This window comes from Hemitrygon akajei, chromosome 4, assembly GCF_048418815.1.
Source record: "Hemitrygon akajei chromosome 4, sHemAka1.3, whole genome shotgun sequence".
NCBI lineage: Eukaryota > Metazoa > Chordata > Chondrichthyes > Myliobatiformes > Dasyatidae > Hemitrygon > Hemitrygon akajei.
The window spans coordinates 172308025-172333079 of record NC_133127.1 but is presented as its reverse complement, the minus strand read 5'-3'; the positions used below and the strand labels follow the sequence as shown (position 1 = coordinate 172333079).

Sequence of the window (25055 nt, the reverse complement as noted above, 5' to 3'; positions counted from 1 at the left end):
CCCCCCCCCCCCCCCCCCCAGTTCTGGACCTTAATTTCCAATGTATTTTTGTCCTTCTCCAATAACAACCTTAACACTTACAGAGCTATGGTCTCCAAAATATTCTCCCACTGATACTCCCTCCATTTAGCTATTTATGCTAATATCATCCCTTCTCTAGTCATACCTAAAGCTCTCCCGGACTCTCTTTAAAAACTCCCTTCTATACCTTTCACAATGAAGCATTCCCACTTAATATCCACTTCTATAAATCATATTACTGAGTAATATGACTAATCATAATTATGAGTAATCATGATTCTATTATTCATAAAATTCTGTGGATTGTCCTCAATATATGTTCCTTTATCTCCTGCTAACTATTATGAGATCTGTACTATACCCCAGCAAAGTAATTGCCCTAATTTTTTGTTCCTAAGTCCTACCCATGTAACCTCATATGAAGAGCCTTCTAAGATGTCCTGCTCCATTACCACAGTAATAGATTCCTTAACCAATATTGCAATTCCAGGTCTTCTTTTGTAAGTCTGCCCTCCCAGCTCCTATCCCACATGAAGATTCTATACCCTGGAATTTGCCAGTCTTGCTGTTCTTTCAACTACTGTATGACTTTTTAAATGCCATAAATAATGTATGTTAATTACGGTATTTGGTTCTTCAATCTTACTTGGCAGACTCCTTGTGATAAAATATATCCAATCCAGCCTTCCGTTTGAATTGGCCGGCGGACAAATGAATATCCTAACCTGCATTGAAAAACATTGTCCCTTGCATCAATACAGCACCCATTACCATTCAGTGTCACCTTATTATTTCCCATTATGCCCCTCTGAGATCTCTCTATACTTGATGTGCTGTTAGTTTTGTATAAATTACTGGGACTTGAGGGTGTTCATAATGAATCACAGCCAGAAGGACAGCCCTATCCTATGAGAGCTACGGACATACATTTGGCGCCGTATCTGTTATAATACATGTGGGAATATCTAGCCTATAATCGGATAGGATTGGGTCATTTCTCACCTCCTTACCTATAAATGATACTTTAATTTATGCTCCTCTACTCCTTTAGGATTACCCTTTAAAACCCACCTCTGACTTTTCATTATATGTTCTGAAATTCAGTCTGGTGTCAGACTCCATCCACATAAATGACTTGGTACATGTTGTAGACTGAGAATGTCAGGTAAAAAAAAAAGTTCTTTTAAAGATGAGCTTTATTTATCGCATGTACCTCGAAACCTGCAATGAAATGCATCGTTTGCATCAAATCAGGGAGGATTGCTCTGGACAGTCTGCAAGTCTCCCCGTGCTACAGGCACCAACTCACTAACGTTAACTGCATGGCTTTGGCATATGGGAAGTAACTGGAGCACCCGGAGGAAACCAGTATGGTCACAGGAAGAATAAACTAACTCCTTTCAGACAGCAGCAGGAACTGAACCTCAGTCTTAAAGCTGGCGCTGTAATAGTTTTACACTAACCATTACACGACCTTGCGGCTCTAATTAGAACTCGTTGCTGTTTTCATGTTTGAAGCCGGAATGTAGCTATCCAAAATCATTCTAAGTCCAGCCTTTGTGCCAAGGAAAGCTCTCCTGCAGGATTTAAATCCATAGCTCAAGGGTGAAAAGCTAGGGTGCTTATCAGCAAGTCATATCGACTTTGCACTTGTAATTCCGTAAAGAGCAAATGTTAAGGAGTAAAAGATAACATGCCAATGTTTTATGGAAAAGTTTGACAGAGTTTGAAAACAATATTAATTTCTAGGTTCCAACACTCATTCTTTAACTCTCCCCTTCCAACTATAGCTAATAGATCTGACGTTTAAACATTACACTGAGTAATCCTAAACGGGATTTTGGGGGAGCAAAAATACAATCAAGCACCATGAAAATCAGTTTCCCAAGTTAAAGCAGGGTTCTGCTCCTGAGAACTCTTTGTACCCCAGACTTTGTAACCAAACTTTCTAAGTTGAAAAATGAACAAAAACAGTGTTTGGGAGAGCATCAGAGAAACAGATTCGATTAAGAGTGAGCAAGCAAGGGATGAGCTGCTGGCTTCACTGACTCAGTGAGTGAGTCTGCTCACCACGTCCAGGTACACTGGGTTCAACCCAGCTACTGATTATGGAGGGGAAGATTGGGGATGGGGGGGGGTGGGTGATGAAGAGGGACAGAGCAGGATATGGAAATTCCCATTCTCATCCAGCAGAAGATGCCTGCAGCTCCGCAGATCCGGCAAATCTATCCCCATCCATATGCAGGTCTCCCAAACACTGGCTCACAGGTACCGCTTGTCAACAAGTCAGGTGCTCATAATATGGGGAGGACCTGCACATCTGATGCTCCCTATTTTTGGAAACTTCAATTTAAGAAAACAACTTTTTTGAGATTTGAAATGCATTCAGCTCTCCTTCATAAGTTTTATCAATAATGAGAAACAGAATATCAGGTTTTGAAATCCTGCCAAATAATGCACAGATCTATTGTTTGAACATTAGCAAAATAGGAATAAAAATAAAAAAACATCAACCAATACCATCAGTATCATGTTCAATCAGTCAAATATTATTAGATAAACACTAATGTCTAAGTTGCAGGCATACTAAGTTTCTCTTACCCCTTCCCAATATCTCCCGAAAGTAAACTTGTACCAGTTTTACAGTACTTCAGCTTGAAGGTATAGATCAGTGGTTCCCAACGTGGGGCATACGCCCCACAGGGGGGTAATTTGATTTTTAAGGGGGGCAATTCGAGAATGAGTTATTAACAGTGATTTTTTTCTAGTAAGTCTGTGTGAGTATGAGTGTGTGTGCGAGTTAATACATATGTGTATACACAGTATGCATACATAAAAATACTTGTGTGTATGTACATGTGTAATTGCGTATGTACTGTGTATATATAGTGTATCACCATCATTACAACCATCAAATGGCTTTCATAATTAAATTAATGAATTGACTGATGTAGGAAGGAACGAATGAACAAGTCCAAACGCGTAAGAAACTCGTACGAGGTCGCGCCAATGCTGCTTTTTGCAGTAGCTTTCGGTTCTTGGTGGTGTGAAGGTGTGTACATTGCGTCATCTCTTTTAAATGGTGTATCTGTCTTTGTATGCTGTAGAAACGAATCGGCAGTGTTTTATTTATTTATTATTATTATCCACATATGAGACAATCCACATATATTTCAATATTCTATTTTCTCGCTCTCTCTCTTTATTACCAGTGAATACTCTTTTATTATTATATTTATCATTATTATTATTTTAATATCACTTAATGTTCTTTTTTTTACAGTTTCTTAGTAATTTCTTCCTCAGAACTTTAACAGTCCTTTGGTTCTTTTATTTTTCTCTTTCATGAATGCCATGTTCTTTGGAAGCTTGTTTAAACCAAGTTAATGGTCTTTTAGGCTTCCTCCAGGTGAATAGGGGTTCACTTTTTGAATAATAAGAATTATATATCACCACAGGGGGCATCAGGATTTTAGAGGTGATTAGGTGGGGCATGGCCAAAAAAAGGTTGGGAACCACTGGTATAGATCATAGAGTGAGTAACACATACCTTCCATTTTCTTCCAGTAAACTTTAACCTGAAGCTGATTGTCCTGATAGAAAGGGGCCCCGACATCAATGAGACGCATAGTTCTTTTCCCATGAGATGATGGGAGGGCATTGACAACACCAGGTCTGGATTTTGTTGTTGAAGCTGAAAGGTCTCCTTTGAAGAAATAACATCAACTTTAAGGCGACTGCTTCAAAATAATGCGTCTAGTCTAGAGTAACTGATGGATTACCCCATCCAAATGCAAGCCCCATTCATTTATTTAGACTTAGTTAGAATGTCCCCAAATCCACCAGAGAAGGTAATGATTTACTTATTGTTATTATTAAGCCATTAAGCTCACTGTATTACACTGCTGTTGTCACCTGGGCAACAGCACTTTAAAATATTAGACTCCCATCAGCCTAATTTTATTAGACTGACACAGGATATTCCATCCCTCCAGTGCCTCTTGAATCACCTCAAATAACTTTATACCCCAGGGGTGCAAAGTGTTACTCATAACAGTACCATGTAACAGATTTTTTGTTGGTTTACAGACTCCCCAACAACCTGTCATTTCTGTGGCTGTGAGGAGAGAGTGTATCATGTGTATATGGAACGTGAGAGGTTACAGCCTCTGAATATCTGAAGGGCCTGTTCCTCAAACACTTTAGCCCCGGCTCCTGATCTTCAGCCACCCCGGTGCAGAGGGGGAAGGTGGGTGGGTGGGTTGAGTGATCTCCTGGTCACATTGCTCCTGAGCCTGGCCAAGATGGCCACCCATGGGTCCAGGTGCCAGGCCTGCCTGAGCTGACTGCCTGCCTCTCTTGCAGGATTAAATCCAGGCCCATGCATCCCTGGAGAACGAGCAGGTAGTATCCATGGGTAGAATGAGGGTTTTCTGGGATCGGTGGATGCCACAGAGGCTCAAGTATGCTTTGACTAGAGATGACTGTGTTATATTTTGCAATTATTGACTGTAAGCAATGTGATTTGTGGAAATGCTATAGCACTGTCATGATGTGATGCTTCAATCACTGAATAAACCTCCTTTTGGAAAAGGACTCACTTTCAAAGAATCTCAATCTCATGTTCCCAATAGATATTGCTTATTTGTTTATTATTATTATTTCTTCTTTTTGTGTTTGCATGGTTTGTTACCTCCTGCACTCCGATTGAATGTCCTAGTTGGGCAGTCCTTCTTTGATTCTGCTATGGTTATTATTCTATAGAGTTATTGTATGCCCACAAAAAATGAATCTCAGGGTTGTTTATGGCGACATTTATGTACTTTGATAATAAATTTACCTCGAACATTTACTTTAGAAAGAAACGATATCTATGGGCAATACTAACTGACTACCATTCTGGCAGCATCTGCAATACACTTGTACTTTTGTTTTAATTTCAACCAGACTTAAAGTTAAAAAGGATCTAGTGCTTTCTTGGCGTATATGACACAAAAATTCTTCTTGGGATTCCAGCCGGGTACAGGTATCAATTTTAATTGATGTTTCAATGACAAACTCCAGCATCTTCATCAGGGATAATGCCGAGGCACATCTAGCCCAGTGGTACATATTGTATCATCAACTCCTATCGTCCGTCCCTCCTGATTGGTCCATCCTCAACCAATCAGGTATCCACTGTCCAGCCTTGTTTAAAATAATATTCCAGTTCTTAGTTAGACTGAGACCTTCGTATATATTGAGTATATACCACATGGCTGGATGTGTCTAAGCATCATTTCTAATGAAGATGGCAGAGTTTGTCATCAAAATGCCAGATAAAATCAACACCTGTACCCGGCTGAATGCCCCAGAAGAGTTTATGAGGCTGAAAGTTATACAACAATAAGAACAGAATAAAATAGGTGGTAGTAGAAAATGGGTAGGCCACTCAGTCCCTCCCCCTGCTACTCAATATGATTATGGCTGATCTAACTTCAGCCTCATCACCTCCTCTATAGACACATAGCCCTGAATCGTCTGACTGTCCAAAAATGAAATTTGTTCCTCTTTAAATGCCTCCAATAATTTCCATAAGCCTTCAGGATAAATACCACGCCACCAGTTTGGCTTATCAAAATTCCAACATAAACTTAGAGGTGTACAGACAATAAGAGGCAAAGACTGAGTGGACAGCCGAAGACTTTTTCCCCAGGGCAGAAATGGCTAATACAAGGGGGCATAATTAGATTAGATTCAACTTTATTGTAATTGTGCCAAATACAGATACAAAGCCAATGAAATGCAGTTAGCATCTAACCAGAATAGTGTAAAAGAATAGTGTTATTTACAAAATAACTGCAAATAAAAAGTAAGTGCTACAGCACACAAATATAAAAGTACTGAGACAGTACAATATGGGTGTAATACTGCTTAACGCTGTGATGTGAGGTTCAGCAGGGTCACAGCCACAGGGAAGAAGCTCTTCCTGTGCCTGCTGGTGCGGGAGCGGAGGCTCCTGTAGCGCCTACCGGATGGGAGGAGAGTAAAAAGTCCACGGTTAGGGTGAGATGCATCCTTGATAATGCTTTTCGCCCTGCCCAGGCAGCGTTTATGGTAGATGTTCTCAATGGTGGACAATTGGGTGCCGATAATCCACTGGGCAGTTTTCACCACCCGCTGGAGTGCTTTGCAGTCTGATATGGGACAATTGCCATATCACACTGAGATGTAGTTGATGAGTATGCTCTCAATGGTCAGTGGTAAAAGTCCGTCAGTATCCTGGGACAGAGGTGAGCTTTCTTGATGCTCTGCAGGAAATAAAGGCACTGTTGCACCTTTTTGATCAGTTTGGAGGAGTTCAGGGACCAGGTGAGATCATCGGAAATGTGGACACCAAGGACTTTGAAACTTGATACACGCTCCACTACAGCTCCGTTGATGTAGATGGGAACATGAGTGTGGCTACACGCTCCACTACAGCTCCGTTGATGTAGATGGGGACATGAGTGTGGCTACACGCTCCACTACAGCTCCGTTGATGTAGATGGGAACATGAGTGTGGCTACACGCTCCACTACAGCTCCGTTGATGTAGATGGGGACATGAGAGTGGCTCCTAATTTTAACATGATTGGAGGGAAGTGTGGGGGTAGGGGGTGTCAGAGGTACGTTCTTTACACATAGAGTGGCGGGTGCAAAACTCTCTGCCTGGGTGGTGGCTGAGGCAGATACATTAAGGATATTTAAGGAGCTCTCAGATAAACACATGGATGATAGGAAAAAAGGGAGCTATGTACGAGGGAAGGGTTAATTGATCTTAGAGTAGGTTATAAGTTCGACATGATATCATGTACTGTAATGTTCTATGTTCTAAGAAAAGCAGCCCACTCACAGAAGAACATTACACACCATGAATTATTACAGAGCGCAGAGATTGGGCATGAATGATGGCAGGCATAATCTGTATATCAATACTTGCCACCGCTCAGGACATTGTCAATTTGTATTAGAATGACTTTAGTCAGGAGATTTGGACTGGTAAATCTAAACAAGCTATACTCTTACTCAGGCCACGTGCAAGTGGTAATCTTGTCCAACTCACCACTAACAGAGACCTAGTATTCTGCAAGTCCAATCATCCATCCAAACTAGTTTAACTTTTTGGGCCACTACAAAAATGCAATGTTCCACAGTAGTAACTACATTTTGATTAACAAGTTAAAACCTGTCCATTTGCTCCATGTATCCCAAATTTGGGCTAAATAGCAGTTAGGTTCAAATGGATTTCACTATAAACTGGCAAGTAAATTTGCGGCAATTTTTTGTTAAATTACACAAATGCTGCCTATATTCAAAGGTTATACATATTGCTTTATGGACTAGAAAGCTGATTTAAGGCATATTATCGTACCTTTAGCCAATCACTCTTATTAGTATTATTGCTGCCAATGAAGTCAATACTTCATTTAGTTATGTATACTTTTTCTGGCTTCATTCATTATTAACTCGTGACCCATACAAAGTCAGGCAGGGCATTTGATAGCATTGAATGTCACCATAGATCAGAGGTGTCAAACTCAATTGCACATGGGGCCAAAACTCAAAGCACACTTTAGGTCGTGGGCCGAACAGGATAAACATTTATTGAACACACTAAAACTAAACATATAATTGTATGCCGGGCCGGATATGGCCCGCGGGCCTTGTGTTTGACATATATGGCATAGATCAACGAGGACACCATGGGACAATGTGAAAGAGGTCACTCTATTGTGTTCACTGTTATACTAACTTCTGACAGTGAATCCTAACGAATACAATGCTTCTCAGCCAGTCAATGTTTTGTACTGAAGTGTGATGTCATTCAGGTTTGTAATACATCTGTCAATCACTTAGAAATAACAATTTCAGAGTTTCCACCGAACCTCATCTGCAGCTTGCATCTGCTATGTGACATGTAGGCTGTGGCTTTATATAAAGGTTAGCTAAACACATGGTATAAGCATCATTTGCATCAACGACAATGCACTTCGACTATGTGCTGGAGGCAGCCCACAAGTGTTACACCCTACCGGCGCCAACGTAGCAAGTCTACAACTTACTAAACAGTTTGTTTTTGGAATATGGGAGGAAACCGGAACAGCTGGAGGAAACTCATGTGTTCGGGTCTGCAGCCATCAGGAAAGAGGTACAGGAACCCTTGGTCCCACACCACCAGGTTCAGGAACAGTTATTACCCTTCAACCAGCTGGCTCCTAAACTAGTGAGGATAACTGCACTAACCTCAACACTGAATTGATCCCACGACTTATGGACTCACTCTCAAGGACTCTACAACTCATTCTCAGTATGTATTTGTTTGTTTATCTATTTATTTATTCGCACAGATTGTCTTGCACGTTGGTTGTTTGTTAGCCTTTGTTTACGTGTAGGTTCTCACTGATTCTATTGTGTTTCTTTGTTTTACAGTGCATGTCTGCAGGAAAATGAAATTTAGGGTAATATATGGTGACATACAGTAATACATACTTTGATCAGATGGGAGAAGAACGACTTAAAAGGGACTTGAGGAGCAACTCCTTCACACAAGGAGTGGTGCATGTAGGGAGTGAGCTGTCAGAGAAAATGGCTAAGGCGGGCACAATAACAACAGTGAAAAGACATCTGTAGAAGTACATGTATAGCAGAGGTTTATAGGAAGATGGTCCAAATGCAGACAAATAGGATTAGCTTGGTGGGCACCATGCTTGGGCTGAAGGGCTTGCTTCCATGGCTCTGCGGCACTGTAACTAACAGAAAGCAGTAACAAAACCATTCCAGTGCAACCACAAAGGTAACCAAAAGAAATGAGGGATAGGGAGCTGCAGAAGGAAACTGAGGCATCAGGAGTCATATGAATCTCCTTATTCCTCAGTACATTCCAAATACCATGCTTCAAAATCCCTCCACAATCAAATGGTCATGTTTCCTTGGATCTAGCGAGCTGCATTTGGTTTTGATGAATTTAATAATCCAAGACTGATTTACTTTTACAGGCTCTCTCACAAGTGGTGATTGTTGTCAGATAAGAACAAAGGGAACAACATAGAGGGAAGGCTGAACAAATATGTGAAGAGGAAAGGGACAGAATAATACATTGACAGGGTTTGATAAGTAGGTATGGTCAGCCATGTGGAAAGCACAAAGCAGCTGGACTCTATTTGCTGTAAATGTTATGGGAACCAAGGAAGTAGGAAGCAGGCTGATTTTAATCAGAAGTATAGATGTGTGTTGCCTTTATGGCATTTGTTTAGTTTATAATATTTTCGCTTTAGTAATTCATTTGTTAGCATTTTCTAGTTAAAGTTAGGATTGTTTAAAGTAAATTCGTTGTCTGTGATATATCGCGGCATGTGATGACGTCACACCCGGTTTCGCCGCGTCTTGTGGGAAAATACCGGTTTGGAGAAACGGGAAGGAGGGGGCTCACATGTGCAGGATCAGCGCAAGAAAAGTTTTCTTTCTATGCACTAGTGAAGCAACGCCGTAAGTTCATGAGATAATCGATATGTTGAATTAAAAATGTTAACGCTGATTCTGTTAAAAGTAATGACGGTTGATAAGGTTTATGTTTTTGTTATTTAAAGAGTTGCGGATAGTTTGTGTTGAAGTGTATTTAAAGCAGTCAATGGCGTAGGTAGATTCTGACTGTATGTTGCACTTTAATGTAATGTAGTTGTTGTAGTTTTACTTTTGCAAGTATTTACGATGTAAATGTGATATCAAGAAGGAAACACATTTTGTACTGTTTTATCAACAGTTTTCACCATACGTTAATGTGGAAGAGTGAACAGTAAACGGTTAATCTTACTGCGATCCTGTCTTCATGGACTACGGTTTACCTCGGTGATTAGTTCAGAGTTCTTTTACACCTGAGCGAGAACGCTACAAGATGGTTATGGGTCAGATGAAGTAAAAAAAAATTCTAGCTTGACTTCAGTAAGAATCAATTCCTCCAGATTTAAGATTGAGGTAAATAGTCGAAGGTAGCAAATAAGCAACCAGATGCAGCCTGGGTAGAAGTAGCTTTGAAGGAAGCTATATGCCTCCATGATAATGCACTTTTACATTTGTGTTTGACATCAGCTGGGCTTCCTGGAACTTTGGAATCTTTGGAACGTGTAAGGAGGGGAAGAGGACTGGATCCATAAACTGGGTGCATTTACAGAGCAGTTTCTGAACTAGGTGGCACAGGAGTCTACCCAAATGATCCTGCCCAACGCTTCACCTGAAATCCGCTCCGATCCCATCTTACCCCACCCTGTCACCCATGCCTCACTGCCTCTGAGTCCCTCCTCACCTACTCATGTAAAATCGCCTCTCATGTTCTCAGCTAAAGCTTTCTCCTCCTCTATTGTGTCCATCTGCTTCAAATATTCCCAAACTACAAATGCCAAACAATCAACAGGAAAAAAATCTAAAAGGTTTTCAACTGTAGAGGATATTAATGAAATATGAGATGCACATCCATTATTCCTCCTCTTCTCCAAAATTACCAAGTCCTATGAAATTATGTATGCAATAAATATGGGGAAGAGGTGCATAGTGTAGTGGTTTCTGAGAAATATACTGCCTTCAAAAAGATGCCACAGTGCTAAGAGAGAAACAGAAGTTAGCTGTAATTTATTGCTTTCCCAAATAGTTAACATAATGAAATGACATTCCCACTTGCAGTGGGGCTCCAGTGAGGAAAGAAAGATGAAATAGTCCATTATTCCAGTATGAGAATGCACAATAATATCTGATACATTTCACACTTTTAGAAAATGAGAATTAGATTAGAAATTATGCAAAACATTTGACAGACTAGCATGAAATTGCTCTCTCTGCTATCTTAGCATAGACATCATCACATTTACAAATGGAGCAAAATAGCTGAGAGAAAGAGAGAGAGAAATTTCATACGACTGAATGGAGCCTTCACTCAGTGAGTCAAGTCTCACATTATTTCAAAGTTAAAGAAAATGTTGAAAGAATTAGCATATTGGATATTAAATCACAAACTCGTTTATTTTCACTGCAGCTATTAATACAGGGTATATAGGTCTTATGTTATCGTTAACATAGATCATTGTGAGCAGAAGGGCCTGTTTCTCTTCTTGATTGTTCTATCAAAATCAGAATCAGGCTTCATATCACCAGTCTATGTCGTGAAATTTGTTGTCTTTGTGGCAGCAGTACAATGTAATACATAATAATAGAAAAAAATGTGACTTACTGTAAGTAGGTAGTATATATTTTTAAATAGTTAAATTAAATATGCAGTGCAAAAATTGAAATAAAGAAGTGTGAGGTAGTGTTTGTGGGTTCAATGTTCATTCAGAAATCGGATGGCAGAGGGGAGGAAGCTGTTCCTGAATCGCTGAGTATGTGCCTTCAGGCTTCTGTACCTCCTTCCTGATGGTAGCAATGAGAACAAGGTATGACCTGGGTGATGGGGGTCCTTAATGATGGATGCTGCCTTTTTGAGGCATCTGTCACATCCACGGATTCGGCAGCAGAGTAGATACGGCAAGTGCGCTTGTGAATATGCTAATTATTATTTCATCATGCTAGGATTTAACACCATACTTGTCGTTGTAGTGCTTGTCGAGACTTGGACACAGCACAGCAATGCTTTGCTGCCTGGTTGCATTTGGCCTTGCCTGAGAAATGGGACTGTCGAGTCAACTGACTCTGAAGACTAGCGGTATTCGTTTTATATTTTAGTTGTTCTTTTCGGCCGCAGTGTAGGCTTTGTTTTTCCATTTGAGAGTTTTAGTTAGCGGACCTGTTTGGCCTAAGGTTTATTGTTTTCTTTCCCCTTTAACACTGTTCGCATTAAAGTCTGTGAACTATCGACCCGCTTCAGTGTCTCTCACCCTGCACTTGGGCCATATCCGAACCCGGTGACAGCAAGGCTCGACCAACACAAAGATGGATCGAGCAGACAGAGAGCAGCTGACCTTGGCCGTGAGATTCATTGGTCAGGTAGGAGACAAGCTACAGGCAATGGAATCTCTTCTCAGTGAAGTTACGGAGGCAATGAGGCAGATAACCTCGTGCCGACAAGCCCAGTCTCACTTGAAGGAACAGGTATCGTCCCTAGATGCATCTGTTCAACAGCTCACCACAAACAATCGGAATCAAGTATCTGCAATTTCTGCAGTCACAGCCACCATCCACGAACTTACTGTGAACAGCAAGCACCTCGCCGGTCCTCCTTGTCTGCTGCCCTGACAATCTCTGCTACTAATAATCCTGCTCCCACGCCCGGACCAGAGCTGACTCCCGCATTCGGACCCCCACAGACACCTGCGTCCATAAAGGAACCAAGTATTCCACCTCCAGGCAGATATTCTGGTGATCGTGATGGTTGCAGAAATTTTATTTCCCAATGTGAACTAACATTCCAAGCCCAGTCTGGTCGTTTTGGCGTACATGGTCAATCTTCTTGATGGACCTCCACTCAGTCTGTTCAACGCTTTACGGGAGCAAGGATACCCCGCAGCCCAGTTGTTCCGACATTTCGTGATGGAGTTAAGGAGGGTTTTTGTTCTTCCAGTACGGGGTCAACAGGCTGCCCACCAATTCTTGGACTTGCACCAGGGCAGAGGAACAGTGAGAGCCTATGCAGTTAAATTCTGTACCCTTGCAGAAGAGACAGGTTGGAATGAGAGATCTCTCATCACTGCCCTCCAGCGTGGATGGAACACAGGGGTCCTGCATGAGGTCACTGTCTGGGATGAGGAGGATAGCCTGGATGACCTGATTAATCTGGCTATTCGAGTTGATGAGTGGCACAGGGAAAGAATGTTTCAAACTTCCTACGCCGCCTGATCTCCATCTTCCCTCACCTTCTCTCCCTCTTGACAGCATCTCTTCTTGAAGATGCCCTGGATACTACGGAGGCTGGAACTCATGATGAAGCTGACTAAGTTACAACTCTCTGCAGCTTATTTTAATCCTGCACAGCAGCCCCTCCCCGCCCCCATACCAGCCAGTTAGAAAGCTCTCCACAGTGCTTCTGCAGATATTTGCAAGTGTCTTTGGTGACGTACCAAATTTTAACATACAACAGCCTAGCAACCATGATGTCAATTTAACCTGTTCACGGTCTGTATCCCTCCATCTGTTTGTTAATGCATCTGTCTAAATATCTCTTAACAATTAATGCTATAACTGTCAGAAAATAAAATGATTCCTTACTCATGCTGGGAATTCGAGGGGTGCCAAAGTACAGAGAGACCTTGGCACTTTTTAAACGTACTTGGCTCCAATATGCTACAGCTTGCAGGTCCACCATGTAACTGTTGTTAGGCTGGAGACCCTCCAAGACCACATGGTTCTGATTCTATAAGGAACAGGAAACACCATTGACATGTGTACAATATCTGGTCCTATCACGAACTCCCAAAAATTTGTTTCCAGCTCAGAATTCATGCAGCAAATTCAATTACAGCATTCAAACAAAATGTCTGCTCTTGACTCAATAAATCCATTCTTCATCTGCAAGCTGAAATAAAAATCACACCTTCAAACTCCAAGCAAAACGTAATAGGGATGAGTGAAAAAGAAGAGTTATAATTTATTGCATTCCCAACTAGTTAGCACAGTGAAGTGACATCCCCATTTGCAACAGAGCTTATATGAATAGAGGACAGATAAGATAATCCACTTTTAGAAGGATTTATAACAAGTATTTTATTTTATTTAGAGATACAGCTCAAAACAGACCCTTCCAGCCCAATGTGCTACACAGCCCAGCAACCCATTGACTTAACACCAACCAAGGGACAATTTACAATGACCAATTAACCTACTAACTGGAACATCTTTGGATTGTGGGTGGAAACCAGAACACCTGAAGGAAACCCACCCAATCACAGGGAGAACATACAAACTTCTTACAGACAGTGCTAGAATTAAACTCTGAACTCTAGTCACCCCAGGCAGTAATAGCATTGCACTAACCACTACGAGGTTTGTTATATTAAGTTTCACTGCATAGGAACTGACTTGCCAGGCAAGATATTTGTAACATAAAATGTTCAACCACTCACTCCGTTTATGGTTTTCCTTCTTTTCTTTTTGGCTGGCACCATTGACTTTGTGTTGACTGTCCAGCTCCAAAAAATCTTGTAATGATGAACAGGAATGTCCGGTTCTTCCAGCACGTCCCACAGTATCCTTGTGGTAATGGTGCCATCGCTGTTGGCAGTAAAGTTGCTGACTCTCACGTTTGATGGTGCAGGTGGAGCTGAAGGATCTGAAACCAGGCAGGCAGTGCATCAGTGAGAGCTAATTATTCAGTGGTGTGGCGTGCTTAATTGTCAACCTCTAGATGTCAAAAATTGAACAGGACTTCAAAACAAAATCAAGCTGGCTTCATTTCAACATGTCCTGTGCCTCAGTAATCTCCTATAAATGTCCATTAATTCCCAAAGTACATATGGGGATCAAAATGAAATTGCAGGCTTACTTATCTTACTGACGGCAATTAATACCTTTCCCTATTGCAGTTAACTGTCCTATCAGCAAATATATGAGCTTAATTTGGTGATGTCTGTAATGAGCAAGGTACAATAAAGTTGGTAGCCACTGTTTTACAGAGTTTACACCAGGATTTTCAATATTTCCTTCTGGAATCTGATCTCAAAATTAAAATCCCCTTTTTCTATTTTGTTTATTGTCCAAAAAGCAGAAACTACTAATTGTCAGGTCTGTTTCTGTCCTATGTCAAGCTGAGAGAGAGGAACGTTTTTCTTTGATCAACTTTAACCACTCCAGAGAGCTCAGCTGTGGAGTAAATTGTCATACTGCAGCAAAAGCAATACCACACTAACTACCCAGTCGCCTCTCCAATCAATTACCAGAGATTTGATGTTCTGCACCCATTAGTCAGTTGGGTGGGACTTGTGCTATAATGAGGGCAGAATCTGTGGAACATGTTCTCTTCGTTGACCTTACCAAGATCTGTGAGGTTCACCTTCAGTATGTCGCATTTGAAAGGCTTCTTTGGCAACATCTCCAATGTCCACTGCCTTGATACTAAATAAATATTCATCTTCCCCAAAATGACCTGACTTGATCCTGCTTCTGCTTACCACTTATTACATACCTCTCCAAGCCCCCAACATCTTCTCCAAAACACCAGACTCACTCCCCACAATCTCAATAGCAAGGAGGCAAATTAGCAAAATTGCTAGCTGAATTGTTGGTCTTGATCCCAGATATTTTTGCCGAATATTGAGCATTTGGCACATTAGCTGGTTTGGAGAGTGGAAATGTAGGGACTCTTTCTGTATCTTAGAAACTCTCTGTTATGGGAGTTTCTCCCCCTGTTGTGTTTCTCTTCACCAACTTCCACTTCCATCCCCTGACTTCTCCTGTCAGAACATAAGGTAGTCACACTACTAGAAATCACACAGTCATGTCTCCTCCTCTTTCCTGCCTGAATTACTGTACGGTAATTCCACTAGCAGAATTCCTGAAAACGTTCAAAGCTTATTACAGACATGGGAGATTTTCCAAGCCATCCAAGTGCACAAATCTCACGAGTCAGGTAATTCATTCAGTTCAGAGAAAATTAAGATGATTAAACTTAATCTTACCATGAATTTAAACTCAAGCATTTGAATGCAGGAACGTGATAAAGTAAGCCTCCTTATTTTATTGATTGCCATTAAAGGGATCAACCCATTAGTTTATGCTGTCCTTAACTTTGAAAGCATTCCTGATGCATCACTGATTCAAGCTTACATTCACTTTCAGAATACTGAGGCAGTCAAGATTTCTGCTTTCTTTGGGTACGCCCCCCTTCTGTGAAGAATAGCCACTCTCAACTAAAACTCCGAAGTTCTGTTGTTTCTGAGTCCTGTTTGGAAACATATCTTCTGTTTCACAAAGGTTTAGTGCTGATCAAAAGCACTTTTGCAGGTAAAGTCTGATTTAATTAAAATCTACTTTATCTATATACATTGTTGAATATACAGTTCTGGAACTTCAGTGAATAAAAGTTTTGATGAGCATCTGAGTTGCATATTTTAAGACAAAAATAATCCATATTCATTCATGATCATCTTGAATTATGTATCATAATTGACAGTGGTAAGGCTTTCCCATTTTAAAGACTTCCAGATATAATGGTAAAGTAATTATGACGACATAAAGCTTTTCAGCGGTGGAAAAAAGAGATAGTTAAGTTATCCTCTTTCACTCAAAACCCATGTGCACTCAAAACTGCCATGGTGGAATAATGGATAGCATGATGCTATTACAGCTCGGAGTGTTGGAGTACAGAGTTGAATCCCGGTGTCCTCTGTGAGGATTCTCCGTACGTCCTTCCCGTGGAATGCATGCTTTTTCTCCAGGTGCTCTAGCTTCCTCCCACTGTCCAGAGACATACTGGGTCGGTTAATTGGTCATTGTAAGCTGGCCCATGATTAGGTTAGGGTTAAAATCTGCTTCATCTATATACATACTTTGAGGGTTCAAAGAAGGTTCATGAAAATGAGTCCAAGAATGAAAAGCTTATTATATGAGGAGCGGTTGATGGCTCTGGGTATGTGCTCACTGGAATTCGGAAGACTAAGGGGGAATCTCATTGAAACCCATCGAGTGTTGAAAGGCCTGGATGTGGAAAGGATATTTCCTATGGTGGGAGAGTCTAAGACCAAAGACACAGCCTCAGAATAGAGGGATGTCCGTTTAGAACGGACATGAGGAGGAATTCGTTTAGCCAGAAAGTAGTGGATCTGTGGAATTCATTGCCACTGGCAACTGTGGAAGCCAAGTCATTAGGTATATTTAAGGAAGAGGTTGGTAGACTCTTGATTAGTCAGAGCATGAAGGGACACGGGAAGAAGGTAGGAGACTGGGGCTGAGAGGGAAAATGGATCAGCCATGATGAAACAGCAGAGCCAACTCAATGGGCCAAAGGGCCTAATTCTGTTCCTATATCTTGTGGTCTCATGGGCTAAATCAGGATTGTCAGGGTTGATGGGCGGTTCTCATTGGGCCAGAAGGGCCTAATTTGTGTTGCTTCTCTAAATAAATAAATTAAATTAAAAAACAAGCCCTGAATCAACTAACATTGACAATAATAGACATATATTGATTGACTAATTGTAACACAGATGTTTAGCGATATTTTCCCTTTGATATAGACTGAAACAATCTTATGAAGTCATCTCACCCAGCAGGACTTCAGAGTCAGACTGGGAGAGTGGCTTCTGTTACAAATAACAGTATGTTTTTTTATAGAAGACAAAACAAAAGGTTTTATAAAATGGAATTGTCAATGAAAATAAGATTTCAAATGTTTTAAGGCTAACATAAATATGGCCTGCTGCCAGGACCTACTTTTTTCTGGTAATAAGAGAGTAATAGGCTCAATCCAGGAGACCTCAACCTTTACAACCCCATTAAATATGACTGCTCTATTTGATATGCTACCTTTCCCTGGCCATTAATTAGATATACAACACAGCGTAGGTCCTGCCAACCCTTTGAGCTGTGCCGCCCTAGCGACCCCCAGTTCAACCCTAGCCTAATTATCGGGCAATTTACAATGACCAATTAGCCCCCCAACCTGTACTTGGTTGGACTGTGGCAGGAAACCGGGGCTCCCGGAGAAAACCCACCCATTCCACAGGGAGGACGTGCAGGCTCATTACAGATGACGTCAGAATTGAACTCAGGACTCCGACGCCCCGAGCTGCAATAGCTGAAACGCATATTTCCTTTCTAGGCACTTCTCAAAGATAGCTGCAATGGGCTACAATGATAGATGCTCTACTTTCTGTAATTACAGGGGTGATTTTGGAAATAAGTCTGTTTTTTATTGTTTATTTTCCTTGTTACATTAAGGACTGGCATAGTCAGAACACTAGCTAGTTGATAGGAAATGCAATGAAGGCATAAATGGGTCTTTCCCTGAATGGTAATTTGTAACGCTGGACTTTCAATTCGGTCATTGCATAAATGACTTGGAAAAAGGAATCAAAGATTTGGTTCCTAAATTAGATGATGACACAAAGAAAGATAAAAGAGTAAATTATGAGAAGGATGTAAGGAGGCTACAAAGTGATATTATATACAGTAGATTAAGTGAATGGGCCAAGATATGGCAAATGACATATAATGTTGGGAAATGTCAAATTGGCAGAAAAAAATATTATTCAAATCATATTACCCAAAGGGTGAGATATTTCAGAGCTCTGAAATGGAAAGAGATCAGACTGCACTTAGTGTTAAGAACAAAACTACCTACATAACTGGAATATATAGATTGGTTTTATATCGTGCATGTATAAGTACATCATGTGTGCACTTTGGATATTCTGTGGAAAAACTCTGTAATAAATTGCACATGCTTCGTTTGAGCTCCTTATGCCTCCCCAAACGCCTCACAAAAGCCATTGTTAAAAGTTAACTCTTCATGGAATTGTCCATAGGCGATACTGAAGACAAGGACAGGACAGTGCCCAGGAAAAGCAAAGAAGAGTCGTTGAAGATACTGTGAGGACATGGCTATACTGGTAGCATGAACCTGAGAAGTTCATGATTAATCACAACAAGTAGCAGGTACAGATTTGAAGATGACAAGAAGTAGCTCCTGCAAATGCTAAGATAATCTAGCACCTGTTGAAGTAGAAATAGTACAGATAGCAGGATTTTTTAAAAATACAAATACTGGAAATAGGAAACAAAAAGAGGAAATACTGTGCAGGTCAGGCAGCACATGTGGAAAGAGAAACAGAGTTAATGAATTTGTCAGCCTGAAACACTGATCATCTTCTTTCTTCCCTCAGATGCTGCTTAACCTGCTGAGTACCTTCAGCATTTTTTGTTTTAATATCATAATCACATAACTATCCGAGATCGGATACGTAAGAAATCTTGGTAGTTATAACCAAACACAAGAAGCAATCCAACATACATCTATGGAACTATTTACAGGGGAAGTAACATTGTCCAAATTGAGGGTATGGGAAAAAGGATTGGAATAAGGTCATGTGCATGAAGACAGTCTATTCATTGTACTTAAACAATGTTGGCAAATATCATTGTCTGATTTGAGGAAGTCATAGAAGACTAAAACCATAGAAGACTAAAAACAGCCGAGAGTTACAAGCTTAGAATACAGTATCAGAAGTCGAGAGTGAAAATTAGAGATTATACAATTGTTTCGAAGAATTTGCTGAGGTAGAGCAGTAATACTGATTTTCAATCATGCTCAGTGAGTTACGTTTGTGTGTGGACTAACTGGTGACCATGTTTTGTCTAAGTTACGAAATACAGTTCATTAATTTATAAATGAGTATACAAATTTCACCAATGGAAGTGATTTCTGAAAATTGGAAATAATTTTAACAGGAACTGAAAATGAATGAACATTTGAAATACGGACCAATGGCAGAAGCAATAGTAGAAGTTTCATCGTTAAGTTCTCATCAGAATGGAGGTGTGCAAAATATAAAGACCACATGAGTGAATGATAAATTTTGCAGAGATAAAATGTGATTTCAAAGTGATAAAGATTGATAATCAAGACATTTATATAAATATTGATATTGCTGCTGACTGCACCATTATGGTATGGGTAAGTGTAACCAGATGGTTAGGAAGATGCTATTAGTGAGAAGCACATTAAAGTTGAGAACATGTCCTGGCAAGAATCTTAGAAAAGTTAGGACAAATGGAAAATTATCTTCCATAATGGGAAAAAGGCAAGGTTGCTGATTATAGTGGTTGATTATCTGAATAGACCAAACTGGATGGGAGGAGAAATGGGCTGATAGCAATGTGGTTGAATTGGAAAAGTTTCTTTAATATGAATATATCATAAAGAAGCTTCTGGAACATTATGATGGTATGTTGAAGGTTTCATGTTTGGGCATGAAAGGGCTACCAGATCATATTTGCACGAAACCAAATGCCTAACTGAGCTGTTCTACACCCTGAACACTCAGATCAAAGTAAAGTTAAGCTGGAGCAACACAGGGCTTTGGTAAAAGTGTACCAGAATGATGGAGATATACCATTCATAATGGTATGTAAACTAACAAGAATACACAGCTGCAGTGACCCAGGTTCAATTCTAACCTTATGTGCAGTGTATGGAGTTTGCACATTCACCCTTTGACTATCTGGGTTTGTTTCTCGTGGCTGTTCTGGTTTCTTCACAAGTATAAAGAAGTGCTGATAGATTAACTGGCTAATATAAATGCCCCCTTGTGTAGATGAGTGGCAGGTAATCCAGGAGAAGGGAAGAGACAACAGGTTACAGAGAAATACGAAGGTGCTTAGAGGCAGCATCAACACAATGGAACAAATGGCCTTATATGCCGTAAGAAAATTTATGAACAGAACATATAACTATACCAGTGGAGCAACAACCAACAACAGAAGGTCTGCAGATGCTGGAAATCCAAGCCACACACACACAAAATGCTGGAGGAACTCAGAAGGCCAGGTAGCATCTAAGGAGAAGAGTATAGTCAACGCTTTGGCCAAGAACCTTCATCGGGACTTTATTTTCTCTCTCCAGTCCTGATGAAGGGTCCCAGGCTGGAACATCGACTGTACTCTTTTCCATAGATGTTGCCGAGCCTGTATTTTGTCTGTGTTCCAGCAGATGATCTCAAGATTATGGGCTGCGTTGGCAGAGATTAAGGTCCTTATGAGATAAGATTTGCCTCATGCCTGTGCCCAGTTTAATGTGGATGGAGGAAGTTCTACGGATGAAAACAAAGATTGCCAGATGGTTTGTGGCCTCCCGGTTGCCAGGATCTGGGACATCTCAGACTGAGTCAACAGCATTCTTAAGTAGGAGGGTGAGAAGATGGGTGACAAGGTCCTGCAAGTAAGTTCAAGGAGTTAGATGCTAAGTTAAAGGACAGAGCCTCCAGGGTTGTGATCTCAGATTTCCCACATATGCCACATGCTAGAGAGGCCAAGAATAGGAATATAATACAGTTTTACATGTGGCTAAGGAGTTGGTGCAGGAGGGAGGGCTTCAGATTTTTTGATAATTGCTCTCTCTTCCAAGAAAGGTGTGAACTGTACAGAAGGGACAGTTTGCATCTGAACTGGAGGGGATCCTCGTGCTAGTGCTGCACGGGGGCTTTAAACTAGAGTTGCAGGGAGATGGGAACCAGAGCACCAGAATAGGTAGTGCAGTGGTTGCAGAGAAAGATATTGTTAAGCCTACATACAAGGTCAGGAATCAAAAGGTTGAGCACGGTGGGACAAATGTTCTGAGTTACGTATATTTCAATGCAAGGAATTAAAGGAAAGGCAGATGAGCTTAGGTCATGGATCAGCATGTGAAATTATGACGTAGTAGCCACTAGTGAGACTTGGTTGCAGGAAAAGCAGGACTGGCTGCTCAATGTTCTGGGATTCCATTGTTTGAGATGTTTTAGAGCAGGAAGGATTAAAAGGAGAGGGTATTATTATTAATCAGGTAAAATAGCATGGGAAACAGGAGAGCTCATCTAAAGAGGCTTAAAGGGTAGAAATAAGGAATAATAAAGGTATGACTGCATTAATGCAGTTATATTATAGACTACTCAACAGTCTGCGGGATTTAAAGAACAACATTTTTAGAGAGACCTCAGACTGTTGCAAGAAACATAAAGCTGTGATAGTAGATGATTTGAACATTCCACATATTGACTGGGACTCCCATACTACAAAAGGGCTAGATGGGAAAGAGTCTGTTAGATACATTCAGGAAAGTTTCTTTAATCAGTACATAGAAGTCCCAACAAGAGAGAGAACAATCTTCTACTAGGGAATGAGACAGGGCAAATGACAGAGGTTTGGGTAGGGGAACACTTTGCATCTAGTGGTCATAATGACATTAGTTTCAAGGTTGTTATGGAAATGGATAGGTCTGATCCTTGGGTCGAGATTCTAAATTGGAGGAAGTTCAATTTTCATGTTGTCAGAAAGGATTTGGCAAGTGTAGATTGGGACAAGTTGTTCCCTGGTAAAGGTTTACTTGATAAATGGGAGGGCTTCAAAAGTGAAATTGGGAGTACATTGTTCGCATGTTCATGTCAGAATAAAATGCAAGGATAACATATTTATGGAACCTTGGGTTCTGCGAGATATTGAGGCCCTGGTTAAGATAAAGAAAGAGGTGCCTAGCAGGTATAGGCAGGCAGGTCTAAGTTGAAGAGTTTAAGAAATGCGAGAGAACACTTAAGAAGGAAACCAGGAGGGCTAAAAGAAGACATGAGGTTGCTCTAGCAGACAAGGTGAAGGAGAATCCTATGAGCTTCTACAGGTATACTGAATTAAGAGCAAAAGGATAGCAAGGGACAAAATTGGTCCTGTGGAAGACCAGACTGGTAATCTATGCGTGGAGCTAAAAGGGATAGGGTAATCTTAAACGGAGTTTTTGCATCTGTGTGTACTCAGGAGATGGGCAGAGGCTATAGATGTGAGGAACAGCAGAAGCGAGGTCATGGATCATTTAAATATTACAGAGGAGGAAGTGTCTGCTGCTTGAGACATATCGGGGCCTGTTCCCGTGGTGTATCATGACTATGACTCTGACTCTATCACCACTTGGCAATTAACACTCACAAGGTGTAGTACTGTTATAATGGATAACAGGATGTTTAAAATCACCACTGAAAATATTCCAGGCACCTATGAGTAAGATGTGGCGGGGGTCCATCACCGTCAATGCAATTAGGATCATGCTAGTGTGCAAGTGACGCAGAGGAGAACCTTATGGGTGTTAATTGTCAGGTCGTGTTCACTCCTTGGGATACTTGAGAAATCGCTCAGAAGGCTCCATTAACGCAATGTCAAGCTGAAAGTAATTTGTGCAGAAGAAAGTAATTTATTTATGTCTGAGTGTCTGTAAACAGTCAATAGCAATGCAAGCAAAGGTCAAGAGGAGAAAATCTGAAAATATCACCGAGTTCTGGTATTGGGAGGTACAATCTAACCCTCCACTGGATTTCTAACTCACGTTGCCAAAGGGTTAATTGACTCTGTTTCATCAAGAACCACGGCATAACCTGCACAAAAGATGCATAAACAGCATGGCCTTTATCATATACTACAACTTCGGGCATGTGCTAAAACCCACCAGCCATGTTTCTGACCATAAAGGCAGCAAGGTCTACGCAGTTTACGTAAAGTATGAAATAAACAGCTGGTAGAAATCAAGCAACATCTGTGGAGGGAAGAGGACAATCACCAATCACCAGGCTGAGTCGCTGTGTCTGAATGTGTCATACATCCTGACCAAAAGTGAAAAGAACACGATGCTCAGAGAGGGAATGAGGAATTGGTGATAAGAGAAGGCTTCACTATTTCATGCTGGGGCTACTACACTTGTTAGAGACCACAAATCATTGATGACCATTCTTGGGTCAAATTCTACTATTCACATGATGACAGCATTAATGCGCCAACCAAGACTGCCTAAAGAGGAACACTGCACCTCAATATTATGGACCTAATGCAGAAAACTTAGGTGTGGAGACGATAAAGGCACTGGTTCCAAGATACATCTATTGACTTGGTTTACACAGAAGTACAGAAGACCAGGCAAGTAAATGCACAAAACTCCTGGACTCCAGAACACAACTTCCACAAGACTGGACCAGCAAATGTGAATAAGTTATTGCGCATGTAAATTGTTAGTGTTAACCAACATCCATTGAAAGTGGTCAGAATAAAGCATGCGCACCAGCATGGAACACACAACAAAGGAACAAAAGTTTGCTTCTAGAAGAAGCTGTTTAACAGCCCACAACATAGTTTCACTTGGAACAAGTAATGAGGAACAAGGGAACTGGACAGTTTTCTTTCTCCTTAGGATTTAATTTTAAATATTACTGAGTTCTGCCATTCTGAGGTATGATCTAATACTACATTGGATTTCTACCTGACGGTGCCAAGGTTTTGACTGAATCCACTTCATTAAATATTTAAGAAAAATGAATTACACCAGCTTAGTTGCAAAACCTGTGCAAGAAATGCGTCAGTAGAGCTTCCTATGTCATACGTTCCAACGTTATCCATGTACTAAAACCTGCCTACCTGACAAGTCAGTGTGAAGCAATGAAGAAACAGGTTATGGAAAGTTATATCAAACATCACCAAGACACACAACTCGCATCATTTCTTCTAAACTGTAGGACAACACCAGACTACATAACAGAATGTTACTCTGGCACAGGAGACATGAAACATGACTGAGCCCAACTCGGAAGGTAAACTGGAGGAAGGGCAGTAAAAGAGTGTAAGCACACTGCCCCTAGCCACATGGGGAAAGTATATACTCTGTAATTGTGCTTGGGGCCTGCAGGTCAGAGAACAGAAGATGAGTTATCAGGGGAACAGAGAAGTTCTAAGAATTATACTATAAGTATTCAGAGTTTTAGAAAAGTTCACAGAGACCATGTGCTTCAACCACACAATAACTGGGAGAAGAACAAGCTGACTGTGACTATAAATGGTTCGGAAGTGAATCACAGACTGATTGAGAAGAGGCCACTCATAAGACAAGATTCAAAATAAGAAAACATCACTGAAACCAAAGCTGGATGATACTCAAACAACAGGAGGTGAATCAGTACCTCAGTGACGATCACGGAGAGTGCAACAGTGACACAGTTAATATGTAAAGTTTATGAATATATTAGATCAGAGAAACAGGAAAGCCGAAGGTAAGGTAGAATATTCTGCTTCTTAGCCTCCGATGAATTTCATTGCTGCAAGTACAATGCAGCATTCATGATACATGTGGAGTTCAAACAACATGTGTGCAGTTTATTCAACAATTCTGCACAAATCATGCATGAACACAATAACACACTTATGGAAGAGTGTGTACTTAAATGATATACAACATATTTACACATACGACAAAAATAAGTAATTTATTGGCACAAAAGCGATCATTAAATGTTTTCAGTTTGTTGGGAATTTTTAGTCATCTTCGTTACAAAAAAAACATTGTGAGTAGTTTAAAATACACAACACTTCAAAAGTGCCATC

The 25055-nt window shown here is 40.7% G+C and overlaps 1 protein-coding gene across 2 annotated transcripts in view; it reads right to left on the bottom strand.

The window, feature by feature from the left end:
• The window catches only part of LOC140726955 (anosmin-1), a 189748-nt gene that overhangs the window by 25941 nt on the left and 138752 nt on the right, over nt 1-25055 (bottom strand). For both annotated transcript variants that reach the window (XM_073044000.1, XM_073044001.1), the window contains exons 7-9: nt 14084-14289; nt 13230-13374; nt 3572-3727 (exon numbers count right to left, since the gene is read on the bottom strand). In XM_073044000.1, the coding sequence (XP_072900101.1) occupies nt 3572-3727; nt 13230-13374; nt 14084-14289 (507 nt within the window). The remainder of the gene's footprint in view (nt 1-3571; nt 3728-13229; nt 13375-14083; nt 14290-25055) is intronic.